Genomic DNA, 23,600 nt, shown 5'->3' with positions numbered 1-23,600 from the left:
TATCTAGTCATTAGTTGATGGGCATTTGGTTTGTTTCCACTTTTTTGACCGTTGTGAATTATGGCACTATGTACATTGGAGCCAAAGCCTTTGTGTGGACATACATGATTTCATGTAGATAGATAGGTAGATAACTAGGAGTGGATCAAATGATAAATTCATTATAAACTTTTAAAGAAATTGCTAAATTTGTCTTCCAAATAAGCTGTACCATTTTACATTCCCACCAGTAATGTCTGACTGTTCCAATTTCTTCATCCTTGACAAGATTTTTTTTTTTTAATTTTTGAATTTTATTTAATTTATTTTTTTATACAGCAGGTTATTATTAGTCATCAATTTTATACACATCAGTGTACACATGTCAATCCCATTCACCCAGTTCATCACAACACCACCCCCACCCCCCTGCGGCTTTCCCCCCTTGGTGTCCATACGTTTGTTCTCTACATCTGTGTCTCAACTTCTGCCCTGCAAACTGGTTCATCTGTACCATTTTTCTAGGTTCCACATACATGCGTTAATATACGATATTTGTTTTTCTCTTTCTTACTTACTTCACTCTGTATGACAGTCTCTAGATCCATCCCTGTCTCAACAAATGACCCAATTTCGTTACTTTTTATGGCTGAGTAATATTCCATTGTATATATGTACCATGACTTCTTTATTCATTCGTCTGTCGATGGGCATTTAGGTTGCTTCCATGACCTGGCTATTGTAAATAGTGCTGCAATGAACATTGGGGTGCATGTGTCTTTTTGAATTATAGTTTTCTCTGGGTATATGCCCAGTAGTGGGATTGCTGGATCATATGGTAATTCTGTTTTTAGTTTTTTAAGGAACCCCCATACTGTTCTCCATAGTGGCTGTATCAATTTACAATCCCACCAACAGTGCAAGAGGGTTCCCTTTTCTCCACACCCTCTCCAGCATTTGTTTGTAGATTTTCTGATGATGCCCATTCTAAGTGGTGTGAGGTGTTACCTCATTGTAGTTTTGATTTGCATTTCTCTAGTAATTAGTGATGTTGAGCAGCTTTTCATGTGCTTCTTGGCCATTTTTATCTCTTCTTTGGAGAAATGTCTATTTAGGTCTTCTGCCCATTTTTGGATTGGGGTGTTTGTTTTTTTGATATTGAGCTGCATGAGCTGTTTATATATTTTGGAGATTAATCCTTTGTCCGTTGATTCGTTTGCAGATATTTTCTCCCATTCTGAGGGTTGTCTTTTCGTCTTGTTTATGGTTTCCTTTGCTGTGCAAAAGCTTTGAAGTTTCATTAGGTCCCATTTGTTTATTTTTGTTTTTATTTCCATTACTCTAGGAGGTGGATCAAAAAAGATCTTGCTGTGGTTTATGTCAGAGTGTTCTTCCTATGTTTTCCTCTAAGAGTTTTATAGTGTCCGGTCTTACATTTAGGTCTCGAATCCATTTTGAGTTTATTTTTGTGTATGGTGTTAGGGAGTGTTCTAATTTCATTCTTTTACATGTAGCTGTCCAGTTTTCCCAGCACCACTTATTGAAGAGACTGTCTTTTCTCCATTGTATATCCTTGCCTCCTTTGTCATAGATTAGTTGACCATAGGTGTGTGAGTTTATCTCTGGGCTTTCTATCCTGTTCCATGATCTATATTTCTGTTTTTGTGCCAGTACCATATTGTCTTGATTACTGTAGCTTTGTAGTATAGTCTGAAGTCAGGGAGTCTGAGTCCTCCCGCTCTGTTTTTCTCCCTCAAGACTGCTTTGGCTATTCGGGGTCTTTTGTGTCTCCATACAAATTTTAAGATTTTTTTTTTCTAGTTCCATAAAAAATGCCACTGGTAATTTGATAGGGATTGCATTGAATCTGTAGATTGCTTTAGGTAGTATAGTCATTTTCACACTATTGTTTCTTCCCATCCAAGAACATGGTATACCTCTCCATCTGTTGGTATCATCTTTAATTTCTTTGATCAGTGTCTTATAGTTTTCTGCGTACAGGTCTTTTGTCTCCCTAGGTAGGTTTATTCCTAGGTATTTTATTGTTTTTGTTGCAGTGGTAAATGGGAGTGTTTCCTTACTTTCTCTTTCAGATTTTTCATCATTAGTGTATAGGAATGCAAGAGATTTCTGTGCATTAATTTTGTATCCTGCAACTTTACCAAATTCATTGATTAGCTCTAGTAGTTTTCTGGTGGCATTTTTAGGATTCTCTATGTATAGTGTCATGTCATCTGCAAACAGTGCCAGTTTTACTTCTTCTTTTCCAATTTGTATTCCTTTCATTTCTTTTTCTTCTCTGATTGCCATGGCTAGGACTTCCAAAACTATGTTGAATAATAGTGGTGAGAGTGGACATCCTTGTCTCGTTCCTGATCTTAGAGGAAATGCTTTCAGTTTTTCACCATTGAGAATGATGTTTGCTGTGGGTTTGTCGTATATGGCCTTTATTATGTTGAGGTAGGTTCCCTCTGTGCCCACTTTCTGGAGAGTTTTTATCATAAATCGGTGTTGAATTTTGTCAAAAGCTTTTTCTGCATCTATTGAGATGATCATATGGTTTTTATTCTTCAATTTGTTAATATGGTGTATCACATTGATTGATTTGTGTATATTGAAGAATCCTTGCATCACTGGGATAAATCCCACTTGATCATGGTGTATGATCCTTTTAATGTGTTGTTGGACTCTGTTTGCTAGTATTTTGTTGAGGATTTTTGCATCTATATTCATCAGTGATATTGGTCTGTAATTTTCTTTTTTTGTGGTATCTTTGTCTGGTTTTGGTATCAGGGTGATGGTGGCCTCATAGAATGAGTTTGGGAGTGTTCCTTGCTCTGCAATTCTTTGGAAAATTTTGAGAAGAATGTGTGTTAGCTCTTCTCTAAGTGTTTGATAGAATCACCTGTGAAGCCATCTGGTCCTGGACTTTTGTTTGTTGGAAGATTTTTAATCACAGTTTCAATTTCATTACTTGTGATTGGTCTGTTCATATGTTCTATTTCTTCCTGGTTTAGTCTTGGAAGGTTATACCTTTCTAAGAATTTGTCCATTTCTTCCAGGTTGTCCATTTTATTGGCACAGAGTTGCTTGTAGTAGTCTCTTAGGATGCTTTGTGTTTCTGCGGTGTCTGTTGTAACTTCTCCTTTTTCATTTCTAATTGTATTGATTTGAGTCCTCTCCCTCTTTTTCTTGATAAGTCTGGCTTATGGATTTTCAATTTTGTTTATCTTCTCAAAGATCCAGCTTTTAGTTTTATTGATCTTTGCTATTGTTTTCTTTGTTTCTATTTCATTTATTTCTGCTCTGATCTTTATGATTTCTTTCCTTCTGCTAACTTTGGGTTTTGTTTGTTCTTCTTTCTCTAGTTCCTTTAGGTGTAAGTTTAGATTGTTTATTTGAGATTTTTCTTGTTTCTTGAGGTAGGCTTGTATAGCTAATAAACTTCCCTCTTAGAACTGCTTTTGCTGCATATCATAGGTTTTGGATCGTCGTGTTTTCATTGTCATTTGTCTCTAGTTATTTTTTGATTTCCTCTTTGATTTCTTCAGTGATCTCTTGGTTATTTAGTAACGTATTGTTTAGCCTCCATGTGTTTGTGTTTTTTACGTTTTTTTTCCCTGTAATTCATTTCTAATCTCATAGCGTGGTGGTCAGAAAAGATGCTTGATATGATTTCAGTTTTCTTAAATTTACTGAGGCTTGATTTGTGACCCAAGATGTGATCTATCCTGGAGAATGTTCCGTGCGCACTTGAGAAGAAAGTGTAATCTGCTGTTTTTGGATGGAATGTCCTATAAATATCAATTAAATCTATCTGGTCTATTGTGTCATTTAAAGCTTCTGTTTCCTTATTTATTTTCATTTTGGATGATCTGTCCATTGCTGTAAGTGAGGTGTTAAAGTCCCCTACTATTATTGTGTTACTGTCGATTTCCTCTTTTATAGCTGTTAGCAGTTGCCTTATGTATTGAGGTGCTCCTTTGTTGGGTGCATATATATTTATAATTGTTGTATCTTCTTCTTGGATTGATCCCTTGATCATTATGTAGTGTCCTTCCTTGTCTCTTGTAACATTCTTTATTTTAAAGTCTGTTTTATCTGATATGAGTATTGCTACTCCAGCTTTCTTTTGATTTCCATTTGCATGGAATATCTTTTTCCATCCCCTCACTTTCAGTCTGTATGTGTCCCTAGGTCTGAAGTGGGTCTCTTGTAGACAGCATGTATATGGGTCTTGTTTTTGTATCCATTCAGCCAGCCTGTGTCTTTTGGTTGGAGCATTTAATCCATTCACGTTTAAGGTAATTATCGATATGTATGTTCCTATGACCATTTTCTTAATTGTTTTGGGTTTGTTTTTGTAGGTCCTATTCTTCTCTTGTGTTTCCTGCCTAGAGAAGTTCCTTTAGCATTTGTTGTAGAGCTGGTTTGGTGGTGCTGAATTCTCTTAGCTTTTGCTTGTCTGTAAAGCTTTTGATTTCTCCATCGAATCTGAATGAGATCCTTGCTGGGTAGAGTAATCTTGGTTGTAGGTTCTTCCCTTTCACCACTTTTAGTATATCATGCCACTCCCTTCTGGCTTGTAGAGTTTCTGCTGAGAAATCAGCTGTTAACCTTATGGGAATTCCCTTGTGTGTTATTTGTCGTTTTTCCCTTGATGCTTTCAATAATTTTTCTTTGTCTTTAATTTTTGCCAATTTGATTACTATGTGTGTTGGTGTGTTTCTTCTTGGGTTTATCCTGTATGGGACTCGCTGCGCCTCCTGGACTTGGGTGGCTATTTCCTTTCCCATGTTTGGGAAGTTTTCGACTATAATCTCTTCAAATATTTTCTCTGGTCCTTTCTCTCTGTCTTCTCCTTCTGGGACCCCTATAATGCGAATGTTGTTGTGTTTAGTGTTGTCCCAGAGGTCTCTTTGGCTTTCATCATTTCTTTTCATTGTTTTTTATTTTGTTCCGCAGCAGTGAATTCCACCATTCTGTCTTCCAGGTCACTTATCCATTCTTCTGCCTCAGTTATTCTGCTATTGATTCCTTCTAGTGTAGTTTTCATTTCAGTTATTGTATTGTTCATCTCTGTTTGTTTGTCCTTTAATTCTTCTAGGTCTTTGTTAAACATTTCTTACATCTTCTCGATCTTTGCCTCCATTCTTTTTCCGAGGTCCTGGATCATCTTCACTATCATTATTCTGAATTCTTTTTCTGGAAGGTTGCCTATCTCCACTTCATTTAGTTGTTTTTCTGGGATTTTATCTTGTTCCTTCATCTGGTACATAGCCCTCTGCCTTTTCATCTTGTCTGTCTTTCTTTGAATGTGGGGTTTGTTCCACAGGCTGCAGGATTGTAGTTCTTGCTTCTGCTGTCTGCCCTCTGGTGGATGAGGCTGTCTAAGAGGCTTGTGTAAGTTTCCTGATGGGAGTGATTGGTGGTGGTTAGAGCTGACTGTTGCTCTGGTGGGCAGAGCTCAGTAAAGCTTTAATCCACTTGACTGCTGATGGGTGGGGCTGGGTTCCCTCCCTGTTGGTTGTTTGGCCTGAGGCAAACCAACACTGGAGCCTACCTGGGCTCTTTGGTGGGGCTAATGGCAGACTCTGGGAGGGCTTACGCCAAGGAGTACTTCCCAGAACTTCTGCTGCCAGTGTCCTTGTCCCCATGGTGAGCCCCAGCTATCCCCCGCCTCTGCAGGAGACCCTCCAACACTAGCAGGTAGGTCTGGTTCAGTCTCCCCTGGGGTCACTGCTCCTTCCCCTGGGTCCCGATGCACACACTACTTTGTGTGTGCCCTCCAAGAGTGGAATCTCTGTTTCCCCCAGTCCTGTCGAAGTCCTGCAATCGAATCCCACTAGGCTTCAAAGTTTGATTCTCTAGGAATTCCTCCTCCCGTTGCCGGACGCCCAGGTTGGGAAACTTGATGTGGGGCTCAGAACCTTCACTCCAGTGGGTGGACTTCTGTGGTATAAGTGTTCGCCAGTCTGTGAGTCACCCACCCAGCAGTTATGGGACTTGATTTTACTGATTGCGCCCCTCCTACCGTCTCATTGTGGCTTCTCCTTTGTCTTTGGATGTGGGGTATCTTTTTTGGTGAGTTCCAGTGTCTTCCTGTTGATGATTGTCCAGCAGCTAGTTGTGATTCTGGTATTCTCACAAGAGGGAGTGAGAGCACGCCTTCTACTCCGCCATCTTGGTTCCTTTCGACAAGATTTGATATTGTCATTTTCTTTGATTGTAGCCATTCTGGTGCGTGTGAAGTGGTTTTTTAAAATTTTATTTATTTATTTACTTTTTGGGTGCGTTGGGTGTTCGTTGCTGCGCGTGGGCTTTCTCTAGTTGCGGTGAGCAGGGGGGCTACTCTTCTTGCGGTGCGCGGGCTTCTCACTGTGGTGGCTTCTCTTGTTGCAGAGCACGGGCTCTAGGCGCGCAGGCTTCAGTAGTTGTGGAGAGCAGGCTTCAGTAGTTGTGGCACGCGGGCTCTAGAGCGCAGACTCAGCTGTTGTGGCGCACAGGCTTAGTTGCTCCATGGCATGTGGGATCTTCCTGGACCAGGGATCGAACCTGTGTCCCCTGCATTGGCAGGCGGATTCTTAACCTCTGTGCCACCAGAGAAGCCCCTGAAGTGGTTTTAATTTGCATTTCCCTAATGACTTATGATGTTGAGCATCTTCTCATGTGCTTATTAGCCATTCATGTATCTTCTTAGGTAAAATGTGTATTTATATATTTACCAATTTATTGACCTTTAATTTTGAAATTATTATAGATCACAGGATGTTGTAAAGTATTAGAGGTCCTGTGTAGCCTGCACTTTTTCCCCCAGAGGTAACATCTTACATATCTATAGTGCATTGTTAAAAGAAGGAAATTGACATCAGTACGATTAATGGGCCTCATTCAAACTTCATCAGTTTTACGTGTACTCATTTGTGTGTGTATATGATTCCATGAAATTTTATCACGTGTAGATTTGTGCAAACACCCCAATCAAGGTTGAGAACTTCTTTATCACCTCACAGATCTTCCTCATGCTACCCACTTTAGAGTCACATACACCACACCCATCTACCACAGTCCCCAATCCCTGGCAACCACTAATCTGTTCTCCATCTCTATAATTTTGTCATTTGAAAATGTTTTATAAGTGGAATCATACAGTAAGTAACCTTTTGAAATTGGCTTTTTACAGTTAGTATAATACCCTTGAGATCAGTAGAGGTTGTTGCATATATCAATAGTGTATTTCTTTTTTAATTTGAATATTTAGATGTGTAAAGTTTCAAGAGAGTAATGATAAAACCCAGCTCATCTTTGGCTCCGTCACCAACATACACGCAAAGGATGCAGCTCCAGTGGAGGTAAATGCAGGCACATTTCTTGAGAAGTTGAAAATCATTGTGCTTTAAAATTTGCACAGATTGGAAAATAAGATTTTTGCCTTTTTTTTTTTTTTTTTTTTTTAGAAGATAGACACTATGCTGGTCCTGGAAGGCAGTGGAAACCTGGTGCTGTACACAGGAGTGGTTCGGGTAAGTAATAAATAGCATTTCATGCTTTTAGTAGGACTACTTCCTTAATTATTATTTTTTAATGTTACTTTAGTTTGATATTTAAAATGTGTTACCTCCTGTCTATAGAATTTGGCAGAAGATTCTTGTAAGAGTTGACAATGAAGTCTTCAATTTAGGTTGGGCCTTATTTGGAGGTCTAGGACTCACTGTCATTAGATGGATTGGCACTATGAAAACAGGGCAGTTGGGGAAACTTTAATGAATATAGATAATTTAAAAAAAAAGAAAAAAGTTAATTGAAGTTTTATAAAGAATATAGTTTTGAAATTGATTTATGGGTAGCTTTCTTAAGTCTCAAAATTTTAGTAAAGTTTCACTGTATTAAATGTATAATATATATGTTGTCTGTGTCTTTTTAAACAGTTGTGAACTTTACGTACGGAATAATGTAAATTTTACAAATTTAAATTATGAAATTTAAATACACATAGTTTGAAGGATAATGAAGTGAACATTCATATAACCACTACCCAGGTTAAGAAATAGGATGTTGCCATATATTTACAGTCTCTTGGATTTTCTTTCCTCATTGTATCCTCATCCCCCAGAGATCCTTACTTGGAATAAATCAGTCCCTTGTTTTTATTACTAGTTTTTGCAGTTATCTATGTATCACTGACGAGTAAATTGTTTAGTTTTCCTTGTTTTTGAATTTTCATATAAAGAAAACATACCACATACTCTTCTCTGACTTATTTTGCTCAACATTATATTATTTTTAGATTTATTTGTGTTGACGTGTAGCTGTTGTTGACGCACGCACTGTTACCTAGTTTTCCATTGTATGATTATACGAGAACTTTACCAGCCACTAGGGTTGTTTTGCTGTTTCCTCTAATAAACAATGCTTAAAAAGTTTTTAAAAAATATATATCTCCTAGCCTTTAGAATATATGCATATTCGACTTAGCCACATGGTGACACATTGTTTTCCAAAGTGTAGGTTGCATCAAGGAGAGCTCTCGAAGTTTCTTTACAATCTTGCTAACCCAAGGTACTGTTAGCTTTTTGTTTTTGTTTTTCCCAGATTGGTGCCTCATTACAGCCAGGTGATAATGGAAGTCCAGGCTTCCACTTGGCCTTTGTTCACAGGGCCGAGGGGTGGGGTGCAGTATTTTCCTATCGTGTTTGTCTGGAGTAGGTTGGTCATTGTCTAAAAGTTTTCTAGCTATTCCTTTCCTGATTGGGTCTTTTTTCCTGTCTGCTCCCGTAATGAGATTGTGGTCTGCCTCAACTTCCACATTACCTAGAGGGCAGTTTGAGAACCGAATGGTGTTACAGATCATTGTTCTCAGATCTTTTACTGTGTCATTGTTGGTCAGTTTCACACATGGGTCACTCATTGTTGGTCAGTTTCACAAAAACTTTATATATACTAGTTCTGTCATTTTTGTTTTTTAATCCTAAGGATTTTATTTGGGCAACTTCTGTAATTTTATTAGCTTTCGGGTAGTATATTGACATAAATATGTATATTGTCAAAATTCCACTTTAGTTCTGAGTATCTCCTTTTAGTCTTATCAAGAGTTTTCAGCCTGTGTGGGTGTGAATTTCTGTTGTGTTTTTCCTGAGAACCCTGTGGGTAGCTAAAAGGAAGGAGTGGTTAGCATGGATTGTTGGCTCATTCTTTTAAGTTCAATGTAGAGTTGATGTAAATTTTTTTTGAGGAAGAGGTATTGGAAAGTTTATGACAGAAGACAGATTGTGAGCTAGAGAGTACGGTTTGAATTAGGTTGGATTTAATTTCTTGAGTATCGCTTCAGCCTAAATTTTTTGGCTCCCAAGAAGTAATTGATGTCTTTCTCTCTGCCAGGAAAATACTTAACAAGATCGATGCTTATAGCCTCTGAAAGCTTAGTGTCTCTGCTGCCTTTACCACCAATGAGGTAGAAAAATGCATAGTATACGTGAATTTTGTATAGTGTCTGACTATATTAACATTCCGCCTGTTTCCTGCCCCCAGAAAAGTCCTTAGTTATGAAAAGAAGGAATCAGACTAAGAATTTATGCCAAGATATTCGTAGTTGGTAGGTAGAGTTTGATACATTATTAAAATTTTAATTCTCTTTGTTTTTTAGTTGTGTTTGGTGATCATAGACTTTGAAATATCTAAAGAAATATATGCTTACATGCCTTAACGTTTCATTTAAGAACATGATACAGTAGGGAATTCCCTGGTGGTCCAGTAGTTAGGACTCTGAGCTTCCACTGCAGGGTTCAATCCCTGGTCGGGGAACTAAGATCCTATAAGCCGTGTGGCGTGGCCAAAACAACAACAACAAAAACATTAAAGCTAATTTTTTTCCACATTTTTTTATTGCTTAAAGGTGGGAAAGGTTTTTATTCCTGGGCTGCCAGCTCCCTCCCTGACAATGTCGAACACGATGCCTCGGCCCAGCACCCCGCTTGACAGCGTTAGTACTCCTAACCCTCTGAGTAAGCTGCTTGGATCCCTGGATGAGGTAAGACAGGGAGTAGGTGTTGTCAAAAATTAATAGTGTTTTAAAGAAGTTTGGTCAAATATTAGTTCTTTCCATGGTTAACTTTTTTCTGTTTTAACGGTGACAGAATTGGAAGTTTGGCTAATGCTTGTAGAATGTGTATATTTTCAAACACAAATGATTCAGTAAACATACATTGACTTCCCTTCTGATGTGTAAGGTACTTTTTGAAGGTGCTGCAGTGAGGAAAGTGATGCATTCTTTTTCATCTAGGGATCTCACAATTTACTTGGGTGGAACAGATGTACTGTCTGTTTTAAGAGATTATAATTTAAGATAGGTAGACTATTAAGACTTAAGAGGAACAGAGAGTACCATAGGAGATTCACTGATAGGAAGATACATTCTGATGGGATGATGTGGTGGAATCAAAGGCTCCTCTTCCAGAGACGTGTCTACCTTGGTTTGGACCTGGAGGGTAAGTAGGATGTCTGTAGATGGAAGGGGGCTTTGGGGTAAGTGGAATTGCATGGGTGTGCATGTGGAGGCAGGACAGTGCAGAACATTTTAACTCATAGTTGTATCTCCATCTCCCAGCATACAAGTGAAGACTCAGCAAGTCTGTGGAATGAATGAATGCTTATAAAAGTACACGTAGTCTCTTGGGTGAGGCAGGGCAGGGGGTGGGATAATAATAACCTGTTTTCTAGTGTTATCTATGTACTAGGCACTGTTCTGAGTGTTTTATATGTATTAACTCATTTAATCCCTTAAAACAACTTTATTAGGAAAATATTAATCCTTGTTTTACAAATGGGCACATAGAGAGGTACAAGGAGGTTACTGGTCTAACAACATACAGCTAATAAGTGGTAGAGCTAGGATTTACACTGTCTTCCTAACATGCTCTTGAAAAAGAAAGGATGAAAAGGTTTTTATTCCAAATGCAGTCTCCAGGGTATTATAGGTTTTTGAGCATGGAGTTAAGAATGTTAGGGTTTGTGTTTTAGATAGGTTTATCTTGGGATTGCAGATAGACCAATTAGATCCCAAGTGCTGTAAGACTCTGGGGCCACCTCCTTCCGATTCCTTTCTTCCTCTCCTGATCTTGGTCCCTCAAGTCCAGGTAGTCTCCACAGCTTTGTAGTGCTGTCCATCAGATGTGCTATTTTTATCGACTTTTTCTAGTTGCTTTTGGTGAGGACCTTGGTCTGCTACAAGGTACTTAGTCATGTTTAGAGCAGAATGGTTTTAAATCATTATGTACAATTGCTAGGCCATATGCAAAAATGATACATAGTTTCTTTAACCTTAATTTCTCAAAACATGCTTCACATGGGTTGTATTTATGACTTTTTCCAGGCTGTTCTGTTGTCCCCAGTTCCAGAACTAAGGGATTCTTCAAAGCTTCATGATTCTCTCTATAATGAGGATTGTACTTTCCAACAGCTTGGAACTTACATTCATTCTATAAGAGACCCTGTCCATAACAGGGTAACGCTAGTAAGTATGCATATTTATTTTTAAAAGGTTAGGCAACTTTCCAAGAATTGTGACTGTTATTTAAAGTTTGCAGAACGCAGAATTTTGTGAAAAATGGAAACAAATGTTTCTTGTGATTTTTAAAATCTCTTGTTATGTGTCATTTTTTTGCCCTATTTTACTTTAAAGAAGCTCCGCCCAACTTTTCTGAAGTTCATGTATTATGAAAAAATGTATTGAAAACAAAGCTTGTTCAATCAGTTGAATTTTATACGGGCATGGTTTTTGCCTTTCTATTAAAAGTGAGCCTCTTTTTCTTGGTGATGGTGACTCAAGTGTCTATATGAAAATTAGACACTTTATTAAAGACAAGAATTTTTGTAAATGTTTTACAAATAAGTACATTGATTGTTTCTAAAACTTCGAAGTATTCAGTTCTGTTTGAAAAATATTGCTTGTTTTTCATTTATTTTATTGCATTTTTGTTTGACAGTCTTGTAAAGCATCAGCTATTTTTAAGACATTCAGAGACTTAGAATGCACAGATTCTATTTACTCGCTCTTATTTGTTTCCATTCTTTTCCCTAGGAACTGAGTAATGGCTCCATGGTTAGGATCACTATTCCTGAAATTGCCACCTCTGAATTAGGTACGATTAAGAATCAAACCTCACTTTTGTGTGTTCTTAGTTTGATTTAAAAGATTTGGAGTAATTGCTGATTTACATGAATAATTGGGGTTTTAAAATTTTTTGCTGTTTTTGAAGCCATGAGATGGAGTTTTTTACTGTGCTGAGAAGCTATAAAAAAGAGCTGGGGGGCATTTTGTGCTGTCTGCTCCATGTGTGCTCTAAGGCTGGGGGAACCCGTGAAGTGTGTGCTAGTTCTGCTTCTGTGAGATTTCTTATGAAAAAGAAGCCATGCAGTGAGATTACAGCGTATGGACATGCCTCTTGCAAGAAAATCTCAAAAACAAGGAAGCCCAAGCAACTAAAATAGTTTTCGGCATATTGATGGTTTTTAATCCAAAAATATATCTCTCAATTGTTAGATAAATTGAAAATTAACATAATTGCCTTTAACTGAATAAAACTTAACATTATAGTAAAAATACACTCAGGAGTATTTTGATAAAATTGGAGTCTGCTTGAATTATTACTGAAATGCAATTTGGAAAGTACTAGGTGAAGAATATTTTGAACATAGAATAGTAAAGAAAACTGTGGAATTGAAAAGATTTGCCAACAAATGTAAATTAAGAAAAGAAAGCTTGTATGATATAAGAAAATTCAGGACATCTATTAGTTTCAAAGTCTAACTGCCAGAGCAGAGCGTTGGCAGATTGTGTGAATTCTGGAATTTGGTAAGTGGGCTAGAATGACTTTTGCGTTTTAGGAAGTATCTTTCATTGGTGTAGTAAATGATATTCTGAGTTCGTATGGAGATGCCTTGCTTTTCTGAAAGGTATTTAGCCAGTGATCTCAAGAAGTATAAGCCTAACCAAAGTACATAAAAACAAATAACAGGTTAATTAAAAAAAAAAAAAATCTTACTCTCTCACGAGCAAATAGAAGTCACATAGTTCATGCACATAAGTTTTTGTACTTTACTTATAAAGCTTTCCTCAGCCCCTCAGGCAGTATCTGGTTTACACTTATTTTGGATTCAATCATGACAAACTTGACTATTAGGTTTTCTGACATTGGTTTCATTTGATTCCAACCTTTGCTGTGTATGCACACACATAGCAAATTGATGAGAAAAAGCATATGCTGCTGAGGATGGGCCCCGGTGACAGTGCCAGTGGGAAGGGAAGAAAAGAATCCTCTAAAGAGATTATGGGAGGATACGAAAGCATTGCAGTTTGGGGCCATTTCCTACTAAAAGCAGACCCAGGCCTCTTTATAGCAGTAGCCCTTGCCACCCTGAGGGGGTCGCTGTATGACTGTGTAGCACTGTAAGTGATAGTCATACTAATGATATTGAGTCATTAAGAAAGTTATAGTTTACATGGTATTGATTGATCAGAGAGCATGTAAAACATTTTAGAAACAATGCTGTCAGAAATAATGAAAAGTTATAAAGCTTTGGTTAACCAGAATGTTCAATCATTCAGAACATATTTTAATGCTAGGTAAGCATTGCTATTTGAGGAGGTATATATTGATTATTACATATTTACTGAAGTATTGAAGCAATATTTTATATGAATTTATTAATGTGGAAATTGTGTGTTTTTGTTAGAATGGCCTTTAACTTATTGTCCAAACTAGGACATTTTTGAGAGTGAAATGGGGAACAGTTAATAACTGTCAGGGCCATGGATGTCAATCAGTTCTGTCTTAGGTAATCTCAGCTCTTTGGTTACTCTATTTCTGATCCAAAATTAATGATCAGAAAGCTGCCCTGAGACCTCTCGCAAGCCCTGTTAAATTCAGTGTCAGTTGATTGGCTAGGTCAGATTTGCATCCCATTGGCTCTTTAATGGCAGTTCTTTTTTCATAGTACTTGGCCTTTATATAGTAGTAATTAAAAAATGTTCTTAGTAAAAGGGGAAAAGAAATGCATGCATAGGAAGCATACTAAAATTAATCTTTGCTTTCAATAGTACAAACTTGTTTGCAAGCAATTAAATTTATCCTGCCAAAAGAAGTAGCTGTTCAGATGCTTGTCAAGTGGTACAGTGTCCACAGTGCTCCGGGAGGACCCAGTTATCACTCAGAGTGGAACTTATTTGTGACTTGTCTCATGAACATGATGGGTTATAACACAGACCGCTTAGCATGGACAAGGAATGTAAGTACAGATAATTGTTTTTCCTCCTGAGATATTCTGTTATCTAAAATGGTGTTATATAAAATGTAATGTTTGCATAATTTTTTTTTAACATCTTTATTGGAGTATAATTGCTTTACAATGGTGTGTTAGTTTCTGCTTTATAACAAAGTGAATCAGTTATACATATATCCCCATAGCTCTTCCCTCTTGCGTCTCCCTCCCTCCCACCTTCCCTATCCCACCCCTCTAGGTGGTCACAAAGCACTGAGCTGATCTCCCTGTGTTATGCAGCTGCTTCTCACTAGCTATCTGTTTTACATTTGGTAGTGTATATATGTCCATGCCACTCTCTCATTTTGTCCCAGCTTACCCTTCCCCCTCCCCATATCCTCAAGTCCATTCTCTAGTCGGTCTGCGTGTTTATTCCCGTCTTGCCCCTAGGTTCTTCATGACCATTGTTTTTTTTTAGATTCCATATATATGTGTTAGCATATGGTATTTGTTTTTCTGACTTACTTCACTCTGTATGACAGACTCTAGGTCCATCCACCTCACTACAAATAACTCAATTTTGTTTCTTTTTATGGCTGAGTAATATTCCATTGTGTGTGTGTGCCATATCTTCTTTATCCATTCATCTGTTGATGGACACTTAGGTTGCTTCTATGTCCTAGCTATTGTAAATAGAGCTGCAATGAACATTGTGGTACATGACTCTTTCTGAATTATGGTTTTCTCAGGGTATATGCCCAGTAGTGGGATTGCTGGGTCATATGGTAGTTCTATTTTTAGTTTTTTAAGGAACCTCCATACTGTTCTCCATAGTGGCTGTATCAATTTACATTCCCACCAACAGTGCAAGAGGATTCCCTTTTCTCCACACCGTCTCCAGCATTTATTGTTTGTAGACTTTTTGGTGATGGCCATTCTGACCGGTGTGAGATGATATCTCATTGTAGTTTTGATTTGCATTTCTCTAGTAATTAGTGATGTTGAGCATTCTTTCATGTGTTTGTTGGCAATCTGTATATCTTCTTTGGAGAAATGTCTATTTAGGTCTTCTGCCCATTTTTGGATTGGGTTGTTCGTTTTTTTGATATTGAGCTGCATGAGCTGCTTGTAAATTTTGGAGATTAATCCTTTGTCAGTTGCTTCATTTGCAAATATTTTCTCCCATTCTGAAGGTTGTCTTTTTGTCTTGTTTATGGTTTCCTTTGCTGTGCAAAAGCTTTTAAGTTTCATTAGGTCCCATTTGTTTGTTTTTATTTCCATTTCTCTAGGAGGTGGGTCAAAAAGGATCTTGCTGTGATTTATGTCATGGAGTGTTCTGCCTATGTTTTCCTCTAAGAGTTTTATAGTGTCCGGTCTTACATTTAGGTCTTGAATCCATTTTGAGTTTATTTTTGTGTATGGTGTTAGGGAGTGTTCTAATTTCATTCTTTTACATGCAACTGTCCAGTTTTCCTAGCGCCACATATTGAAGAGGCTGTCTTTTCTCCACTGTATATTCTTGCCTCCTTTATCAAAGATAAGGTGACCACATGTGCGTGGGTTTATCTCTGGGCTTTCTATCCTGTTCCATTGATCTATATTTCTGTTTTTGTGCCAGTACCATACTGTCTTGATTACTGTAGCTTTGTAATATCGTCTGAAGTCAGGGAGCCTGATTACTCCAGCTCTGTTTTTCTTTCTCAAGATTGCTTTGGCTATTCGTGGTCTTTTGTGTTTCCATACAAATTGTGAGATTTTTTTGTTCTAGTTCTGTGAAAAATGCCAGTGGTAGTTTGATAGGGATTGCATTGAATCTGTAGATTGCTTTGGGTAGTAGAGTCATTTTCACACTATTGATTCTTCCAATCCAAGAACATGGTATATCTCTCCATCTATTTGTATCATCTTTAATTTCTTTCATCAGTGTCTTATAATTTTCTGCATACAGGTCTTTTGTCTCCTTTGGTAGGTTTATTCCGTGATATTTTATTCTTTTTGTTGCAGTGGTAAATGGGAGTGTTTTCTTAATTTCACTTTCAGATTTTTCATCATTAGTGTATAGGAATGCAAGAGATTTCTGTGCATTAATTTTGTATCCTGCTACTTTACCAAATTCATTGATTAACTCTAGTAGTTTTCTGGTAGCATCTTTAGGATTCTCTATGTATAGTATCATGTCATCTGCAAACAGTGACAGCTTTACTTCTTCTTTCCAGTTTGGATTCCTTTTTTTTTCCTTCTCTGCTTGCCATGTCTAAAACTTCCAAAACTATGTTGAATAATAGTGGTGAGAGTGGGCAGCCTTGTCTTGTTCCTGATCTTAGTGGAAATGGTTTCAGTTTTTCACCATTGAGGATGATGTTGGCTGTGGGTTTGTCAAATATGGCCTTTATTATGTTGAGGTAAGTTCCCTCTATGCCTCCTTTCTGGAGGGATTTTGTTATAAGTGGGTGTTGAATTTTGTCTAAAGCTTTCTCTGCATCTATTGAGATGATCATATGGTTTTTCTCCTTCAATTTGTTAATGTGGTGTATCACATTGATTGATTTGCGTATATTGAAGAATCCTTGCATTCCTGGGATAAAACCCACTTGATCATGGTGTATGATCCTCTTAACGTGCTGCTGGATTCTGTTTGCTAGTATCTTGTTGAGGATTTTTGCATCTATATTCATCAGTGATACTGGCCTGTAGTTTTCTTTCTTTGTAACATCTTTGTCTGGTTTTGGTATCAGTGTGATGGTGGCCTTGTAGAATGAGTTTGGGAGTGTTCCTCCCTCTGTTATATTTTGGAAGAGTTTGAGAAGGATAGGTGTTAGCTCTTCTCTAACTGTTCGATAGAATTCGCCTGTGAAGCCATCTGGTCCTGGGCTTTTGTTTGTTGGAAGATTTTTAATCACAGTTTCAATTTCATTACTTGTGATTGGTCTGTTCATATTTTCTATTTCTTCCTGGTTCAGTCTTGAAAGGTTGTGCATTTCTAAGAATTTGTCCATTTCTTCCAGGTTGTCCATTTTATTGGCATATAGTTGCTTGTAGTAATCGCTCATGATCCTTTGTATTCCTGCAGTGTCAGTAGTTACTTCTCCTTTTTCATTTCTAATTCTATTGATTTGAGTCTTCTCTCTTTTTTTCTAGATGAGTCTGGCTAATGGTTTATCAATTTTATCTTCTCAAAGAACCAGCTTTTAGTTTTATTGATCTTTGCTATTGTTTCCTTCATTCCTTTTTTATTTATTTCTGATCTGATCTTTATGATTTCTTTCCTTCTGCTAACTTTGGGGGTTTTTTTGTTCTTGTTTCTCTAATTGCTTTAGGTGTAAGGTTAGGTTGTTTATTTGAGATGTTTCTTGTTTCTTAAGGTAGGATTGTATTGCTGTAAACCTCCCTCTTAGAACTGCTTTTGCTGCATCCCATAGGTTTTGGGTCATCGTGTGTTCATTGTCATTTGTTTCTAGGTATTTTTTGATTTCCTCTTTTGATTTCTTCAGTTACCTCTTGGTCAATAAGTAGTGCATTGTTTAACCTCCATGTGTTTGTATTTTTTACAGATTTTTTCCCTGTAATTGATATCTAGTCTCATAGCATTGTGGTCGGAAAAGATACTTGATACGATTTTAATTTTCTTAAAGATACCAGAGCTTGATTTGTGACCCAAGATATGATCTATCCTGGAGAATGTTCCATGAGCACTTGAGAAGAAAGTGTATTCTGTTGTTTTTGGATGGAATGTCCTATAAATATCAATTAAGTCCATCTTGTTTAATGTATCATTTAAAGCTTGTGTTTCCTTATTTATTTTCATTTTGGATGATCTGTGCCTTGGTGAAAGTGGGGTGTTAAAGTCCCCTGCTATGATTGTGTTACTGTCATTTCCCCTTTTATGGCTGTTAGCATTGGCCTTATGTATTGAGGTGCTCCTATGTTGGGTGCATAAATATTTACAGTTGTTATATCTTCTTCTTGGATTGATCCCTTGATCATTATGTAGTGTCCTTCTTTGTCTCTTGTATAGTCTTTGTTTTAAAGTCTATTTTGTCTGATATGAGAATTGCTACTCCAGCTTTCTTTTGATTTCCATTTAAATGGAATATCTTTTTCCGTCCCCTAACTTTCAGTCTGTATGTGTCCCTAGGTCTGAAGTGGGTCTGTTGTAGACAGCATATATATGGGTCTTGTTTTTGTATCCATTCAGCCAGTCTGTGTCTTCTGTATGGAGCATTTAATCCATTTACATTTAAGGTAATTATTGATATGTATGTTCCTATTACCATTTTCTTAATTGTTTTGGGTTTGTTATTGCAGGTCTTTTCCTTCTCTTGTGTTTCCTGCCTAGAGAAGTTCCTTTAGCATTTGTTGCAGAGCTGGTTTGGTGGTGCTGAATTCTCTTAGCTTCTGCTTGTCTGTAAAGGTTTTAATTTCTCCGTCAAATCTGAATGACATCCTTTCTGGGTAAAGTAATCTTGGTTGTAGGTTTTTCCCCTTCATCACTTTAAATATGTCCTGCCACTCCCTTCTTGCTTGCAGAGTTTCTGCTGAAAGATCAACTGTTAACCTTATGGGGATTCCCTTGTATGTTATTTGTTGTTTTTCCCTTGCTGCTTTTATTATTTTTTGTTTGTATTTAATTTTTGATAGTTTGATTAATGTGTGTCTTGGCACGTTTCTCCTTGGATTTATCCTGTATGGTACTCTCTGTGCTTCCTGGACTTGATTAACTACTTCCTTTCCCATATTAGGGAAGTTTTCAACTATAATCTCTTCAAATATTTTCTCAGTCCCTTTCTTTTTCTCTTCTTATTCTGGGACCCCTGTAATTCTAATGTTGGTGCGTTTAATGTTCTCCCAGAGGTCTCTGAGCCTGTCCTCAATTCTTTTCATTTTTTTTTCTTTATCCTGCTCTGCTGTAGTTATTTCCACTATTTTATCTTCCAGGTCACTTATCCGTTCTTCTGCCTCAGTTATTCTGCTGTTGATACCCTCTAGAGAATTTTTAATTTCATTTATTGTGTTGTTCATCACTGTTTGTTTGCTCTTTAGTTCTTCTAGGTCCTTGTTAAACATTTCTTGTATTTTCTCCATTCTATTTCCAAGATTTTGGATCATCTTTACTATCATTATTCTGAATTCTTTTTCAGGTAGACTGCCTATTTCCTCTTCATTTGTTACGTCTGGTGGGTTTTTACCTTGCTCCTTCATCTGCTGTGTGTTTCTCTGTCTTCTCATTTTGGTTAACTTACTGTGTTTGGGGTCTCCTTTCCAGAGGCTGCAGGTTCGTAGTTCCCGTTGTTTTTGGTGTCTGCCCCCAGTGGCTACGGTTGGTTCAGTGGGTTGTGTAGGCTTCCTGGTGGAGGGGAGTAGTGCCTGTGTTCTGGTGGATGAGGCTGGATCTTGTCTTTCTGATGGGCAGGTCCATGTCTGGTGGTGTGTTTCGGGGTGTCTGTGACCTTATTATGATTTTAGGCAGCCTCTCTGCTAATGGGTGGGTTTGTGTTCCTGTCTTGCTAGCTGTTTGGCATAGGGTGTACAGCATTGTAGCTTGCTGGTCGTTGAGTGAAGCTGGGTCTTGGCATTGAGATGGAGATCTCTGGGAGATTTTCGCCGTTTGATATTACGTGGAGCTGGGAGGTCTTTTGTGGGCCAACGTCCTGAACTTGGCTCTCCCACTTCAGAGGCACAGCCCTGATGCCTGGCTGGAGCACCAAGAGCCTGTCATCCACATGGCTCAGAATAAAAGGGAGAAAAAGAAGAAAGAAAGAAAGAAAGATGAAGATAAAATAAAATAATTAAAATAAAAAATAATTATTAAAAAATTTTTTTAAATGTAATAAAAAATAAAGAAAGGAAGAAAGAAGAGAGCAACCAAACCAAAAAACAAATCCACCAATGATGTTTGCATAATTGGTTGTGCAGAATTCAGAGTATATAACATATCAGTTTACTAATGGGCATACCTCATTCAACAAAATGGAATAATGCTAAGGCTTATTGTATCTATACATTTTAAGTCAAATATCATTACTATTTAATAACATTTTACTAGTAATTAGAATTATTGCATTTTCATAATATGGTAAAGCACTTTGGCTATTATTTCTCATTTCATCTTTGTAAAATGGCTATAAGTTATGCTCGGATTAGTAGTAATAGTCTTGATTTTATTGATGAAGAAACTGAATTACGAAGAAATCACAGACTAGAGATTTGCTCAAAACTGGGCCTGCATTGTATCTTCTGACTCATGACAATGTTCTTTTCTGAAGCTCAGACTGTCTTTTCACACACAATTGCTTGGTCTGTGAGGAGGAAGGTTTGGTTTGAAGGAGGTTTAAAGTGCTTTAGCCTAAGTATCTAGTCTGCTAATGATACAAAGCTGCATTCCTCATCTCCCTCCCTAGAAACTTTCTTCCAGGCCCTTAATAGGTTATTTATAAAATCAGGGTAGCGTCTTCAGTATTGGTGATTTCCTTTTGCCTCTGGAGATCACTCCCAGGGCAACCTTGCCTGGGTCACTCTGAAGAAATCACTGTAGAACACACTTACCTTTCTCCAGGTAACTCGGCTGTACTTGTCTATACATTTTAGTTTCCTACCAGCAAATCCATTAAAAAAAATCATTTGTTTTTCTTTATTATGAAAGTATACATGCTTACTGAGGAGAATTTGGAAAATGGAGGAATTAAGAGGAAAATAATACTACTCAGAGACAACCACTCTAAACATTTTGCTGTTGCTTTATAGATAAATATGATATCAATGAAAATTTCCCATATCATTAAAAATTCTTCAAAAAACCTCCTTCATTTTATAGGCTACCATGTGGTTTTATCGTGATTAATAGCTAATAACTGAACATTGTTGAACCAGTTTTTTTCTTATGAGTAATTTGCAAACATTCTTTTATATGTAAATCTGTACATCTCTAGTCATTTCCCAAGAATTGAACCCTAAAAGAGGGATTACTAGGTCAAGTAATGTTCAAAAAGGGTTGTGCAGTCAACATTTTCACCAGCATCATTTAAAGGTGCCCATTTCACCACATTGATTATTTGAGTGGGGTGAACCTTTGCCAGCTCAGAACTATTATGTCATTTCTGTGTAAGTAAATGGGAATGACTTTAAAATTCTCATTGGTCATTTATAGTTTTTATTTTTTGACTTGCATTTCATGGCTTACCTGTTTCATTCTCCTCTCCACCTAGCAGCAAAAGTAATCCTGTCCAATAAAATCAGATCAAGCCACTCCTCTGCTCAGAACCCTCCAGTGCCTTCCCATCCTACTCAGTAAAAGCCAAAGGCCTGCAAGACACCACGTGACCCAGCTTCTCTTACGTCTGGTTTTACTGCTTACTCATCCCTGCCTTGCTCACATTGTCCCCACCACACTGGTTTCCATTGTTTCCCCTGAACACACCAAGCATGTTCCTGCCTCAGGGTCTTTGCACTTGCTGTTACCCCTGGAGAAAATGACTTCCCTCAGACAAGACAAGCTGAGGCCTTTTCCAGATGTCACCTCAGTGCAACCTGCCCTGTCCATTCTGTGTAGAATTGTACCTACGCTCCATGCCCCCCTTATTATCCCCTTTACCTTTTTTTTCTCTTAGCACTAATTAAATGTAATATGCTGTATATTTTATTTATTTTGTTTGTGTGTCTCTTCTCCTCCCACAGGAAGGTAAATTCTGTGTGGGCAGGGATTTTTGTTTGGTTTTGTTCACTACTCTATCTCTAGGACCTACAGTAGTGCCTGGCATAGATGGGTGCTTAGTGAACATTTGTTGAATGAATGCCCTTTTCCACCTGAATGAAGTATTATTTTTAACATTTTGTGTCTGTTGCATCATATGAAAGAATCGCCCTCTGCAATTTCCTTGGGAAAAATTTTCCTGGGAAAATAGGGACAATTTTCTTATTCCAAACAATTGCATGAATGCTACTACATTCCAGATTTTTCCATTTTTTATTAAATATGAAAAAATTGTGCATTATAGAAACCAAGGATTTCTACAATATGAATAAGTCCACTTCAGCTTCTTGTAGTTTTTGTATGTTACTGTCCTGTGGAACTTGTTGAGGAATACAGATCACTGGGCCCCATTCTCTAGCAGAGAGCCAGTGCCCCCTCGTGTTTCCACGTTGTGGTTAGGACTGAGCACCCACAGTTTTTTTCTTTTGTAAAGAGGAACATGATTCTTTGATTTACTTATTGCATGATAGCCCTAAAGGAAGGAACGAGGAAATCAGCTCTGACGTTTATTTGTAGGACTGCATAGTTAAACCCTGCTGTCTTTTGTCCTCACTGTCAAAGCTCAGGATGAAATGGTCCTCAGTGGCAAATGGTTTTTATTTTGCTTTGTCCAGATATATCTCTTTTTTATTTTCATTTAAGTGATAGGGTGGAGGGTAGAGTACCGAATTTCTGCCAATGACTAGCTCTGTGATTTTGGCATTTCTTTGGGCCTTCCTTAATTTACTAATTAGTTAAATGAGAGGACTGGGCCAGATGTTTCTTTCTGGTTCTTACATTCTGTGAGTGGTTGCATCTAGGGTTAACTGTTCTGTCCTTTGGGATACTCATATTTTCATTAGATAGATATTGAGTCCCTGATGTAGGCCAGGCATGAAGCCAGGCTTTTCAGATACGCATTAGGGAAGACAGATAGTTCCTCTCATGGAATTGACTGTCCTAGGGGAAGGCAGATAAATGAATATTTTATATCCAGGTTATGATAGATCAAGGTCAGGGATCCACAGAATTATATAACAGGATTGGCTAACCTGTGACATATTAAAATAATGAAAATAAGACAGAGCCATATATGTCACAAAGAGGTATCTGTATCAGACAATCTCCACTGTCCTTTCCCATAACTCCAGGTCTTAATGAATCTGATAACCATAGCTGGGACATTCTTTCTGACTGTGGGACTTAGAGTATGTGTGTGTGTGTGCGTGTGCACACACGTACGCTATATTTGGTTGAAGTTTTAGGTAAGATAGCTATCATTTCATCTGTTGCTTTGATTTTGCTCTTGTTATTTTTGTTTTTTGATAATATGGTGTGTAAGTTGGGCTGTGTTTTATTTAAATGCTTCACAAGAAAACCTGTTCTCTTGATCAGTTTTAAAAATTACTTTATTCAGTTTAAAAAAGTACTTTATGCGGTTTTATATTTAAACATTCAGTTTTAAAAATTATTGCTATCTATGTTTAGTTTTTATATAGAAATCAACTTTCAGATGAATGAGATTAATTGATAAATATGTAAGTTTTTATAGCGTAGGAAAATAGCTATTGCTATTTATAGGGTTATGGTTGATTAGTTGGTAGTTCAGTGTCTGTGTAAAGTAGCAGGTGGCAAAGGT

General features: G+C 37.5%; 1 protein-coding gene across 8 annotated transcripts in view; it reads left to right on the top strand.

Moving 5' to 3' along the window:
• Positions 1-23,600, top strand: part of ANAPC1 (anaphase promoting complex subunit 1) — a 101,130-nt gene that overhangs the window by 14,496 nt on the left and 63,034 nt on the right. For all 8 annotated transcript variants that reach the window (XR_014235082.1, XM_082357796.1, XM_082357794.1 and 5 more), the window contains exons 12-17: positions 7,241-7,331; positions 7,437-7,502; positions 9,872-10,006; positions 11,348-11,488; positions 12,056-12,116; positions 14,075-14,262. Coding sequence is in view for 7 of the 8 variants with exons in the window: in XM_082357796.1 (XP_082213922.1) it covers positions 7,241-7,331; positions 7,437-7,502; positions 9,872-10,006; positions 11,348-11,488; positions 12,056-12,116; positions 14,075-14,262 (682 nt within the window). In the remaining variant the exon portion in view is untranslated. The remainder of the gene's footprint in view (positions 1-7,240; positions 7,332-7,436; positions 7,503-9,871; positions 10,007-11,347; positions 11,489-12,055; positions 12,117-14,074; positions 14,263-23,600) is intronic.

The sequence above is a fragment of the Balaenoptera borealis genome (assembly GCF_965194805.1).
Source record: "Balaenoptera borealis genome assembly, chromosome: 15".
Classification (NCBI taxonomy): domain Eukaryota; kingdom Metazoa; phylum Chordata; class Mammalia; order Artiodactyla; family Balaenopteridae; genus Balaenoptera; species Balaenoptera borealis.
Note: the sequence above shows the minus strand (reverse complement) of the source record. Positions and strands in the feature narration are given on the sequence as shown.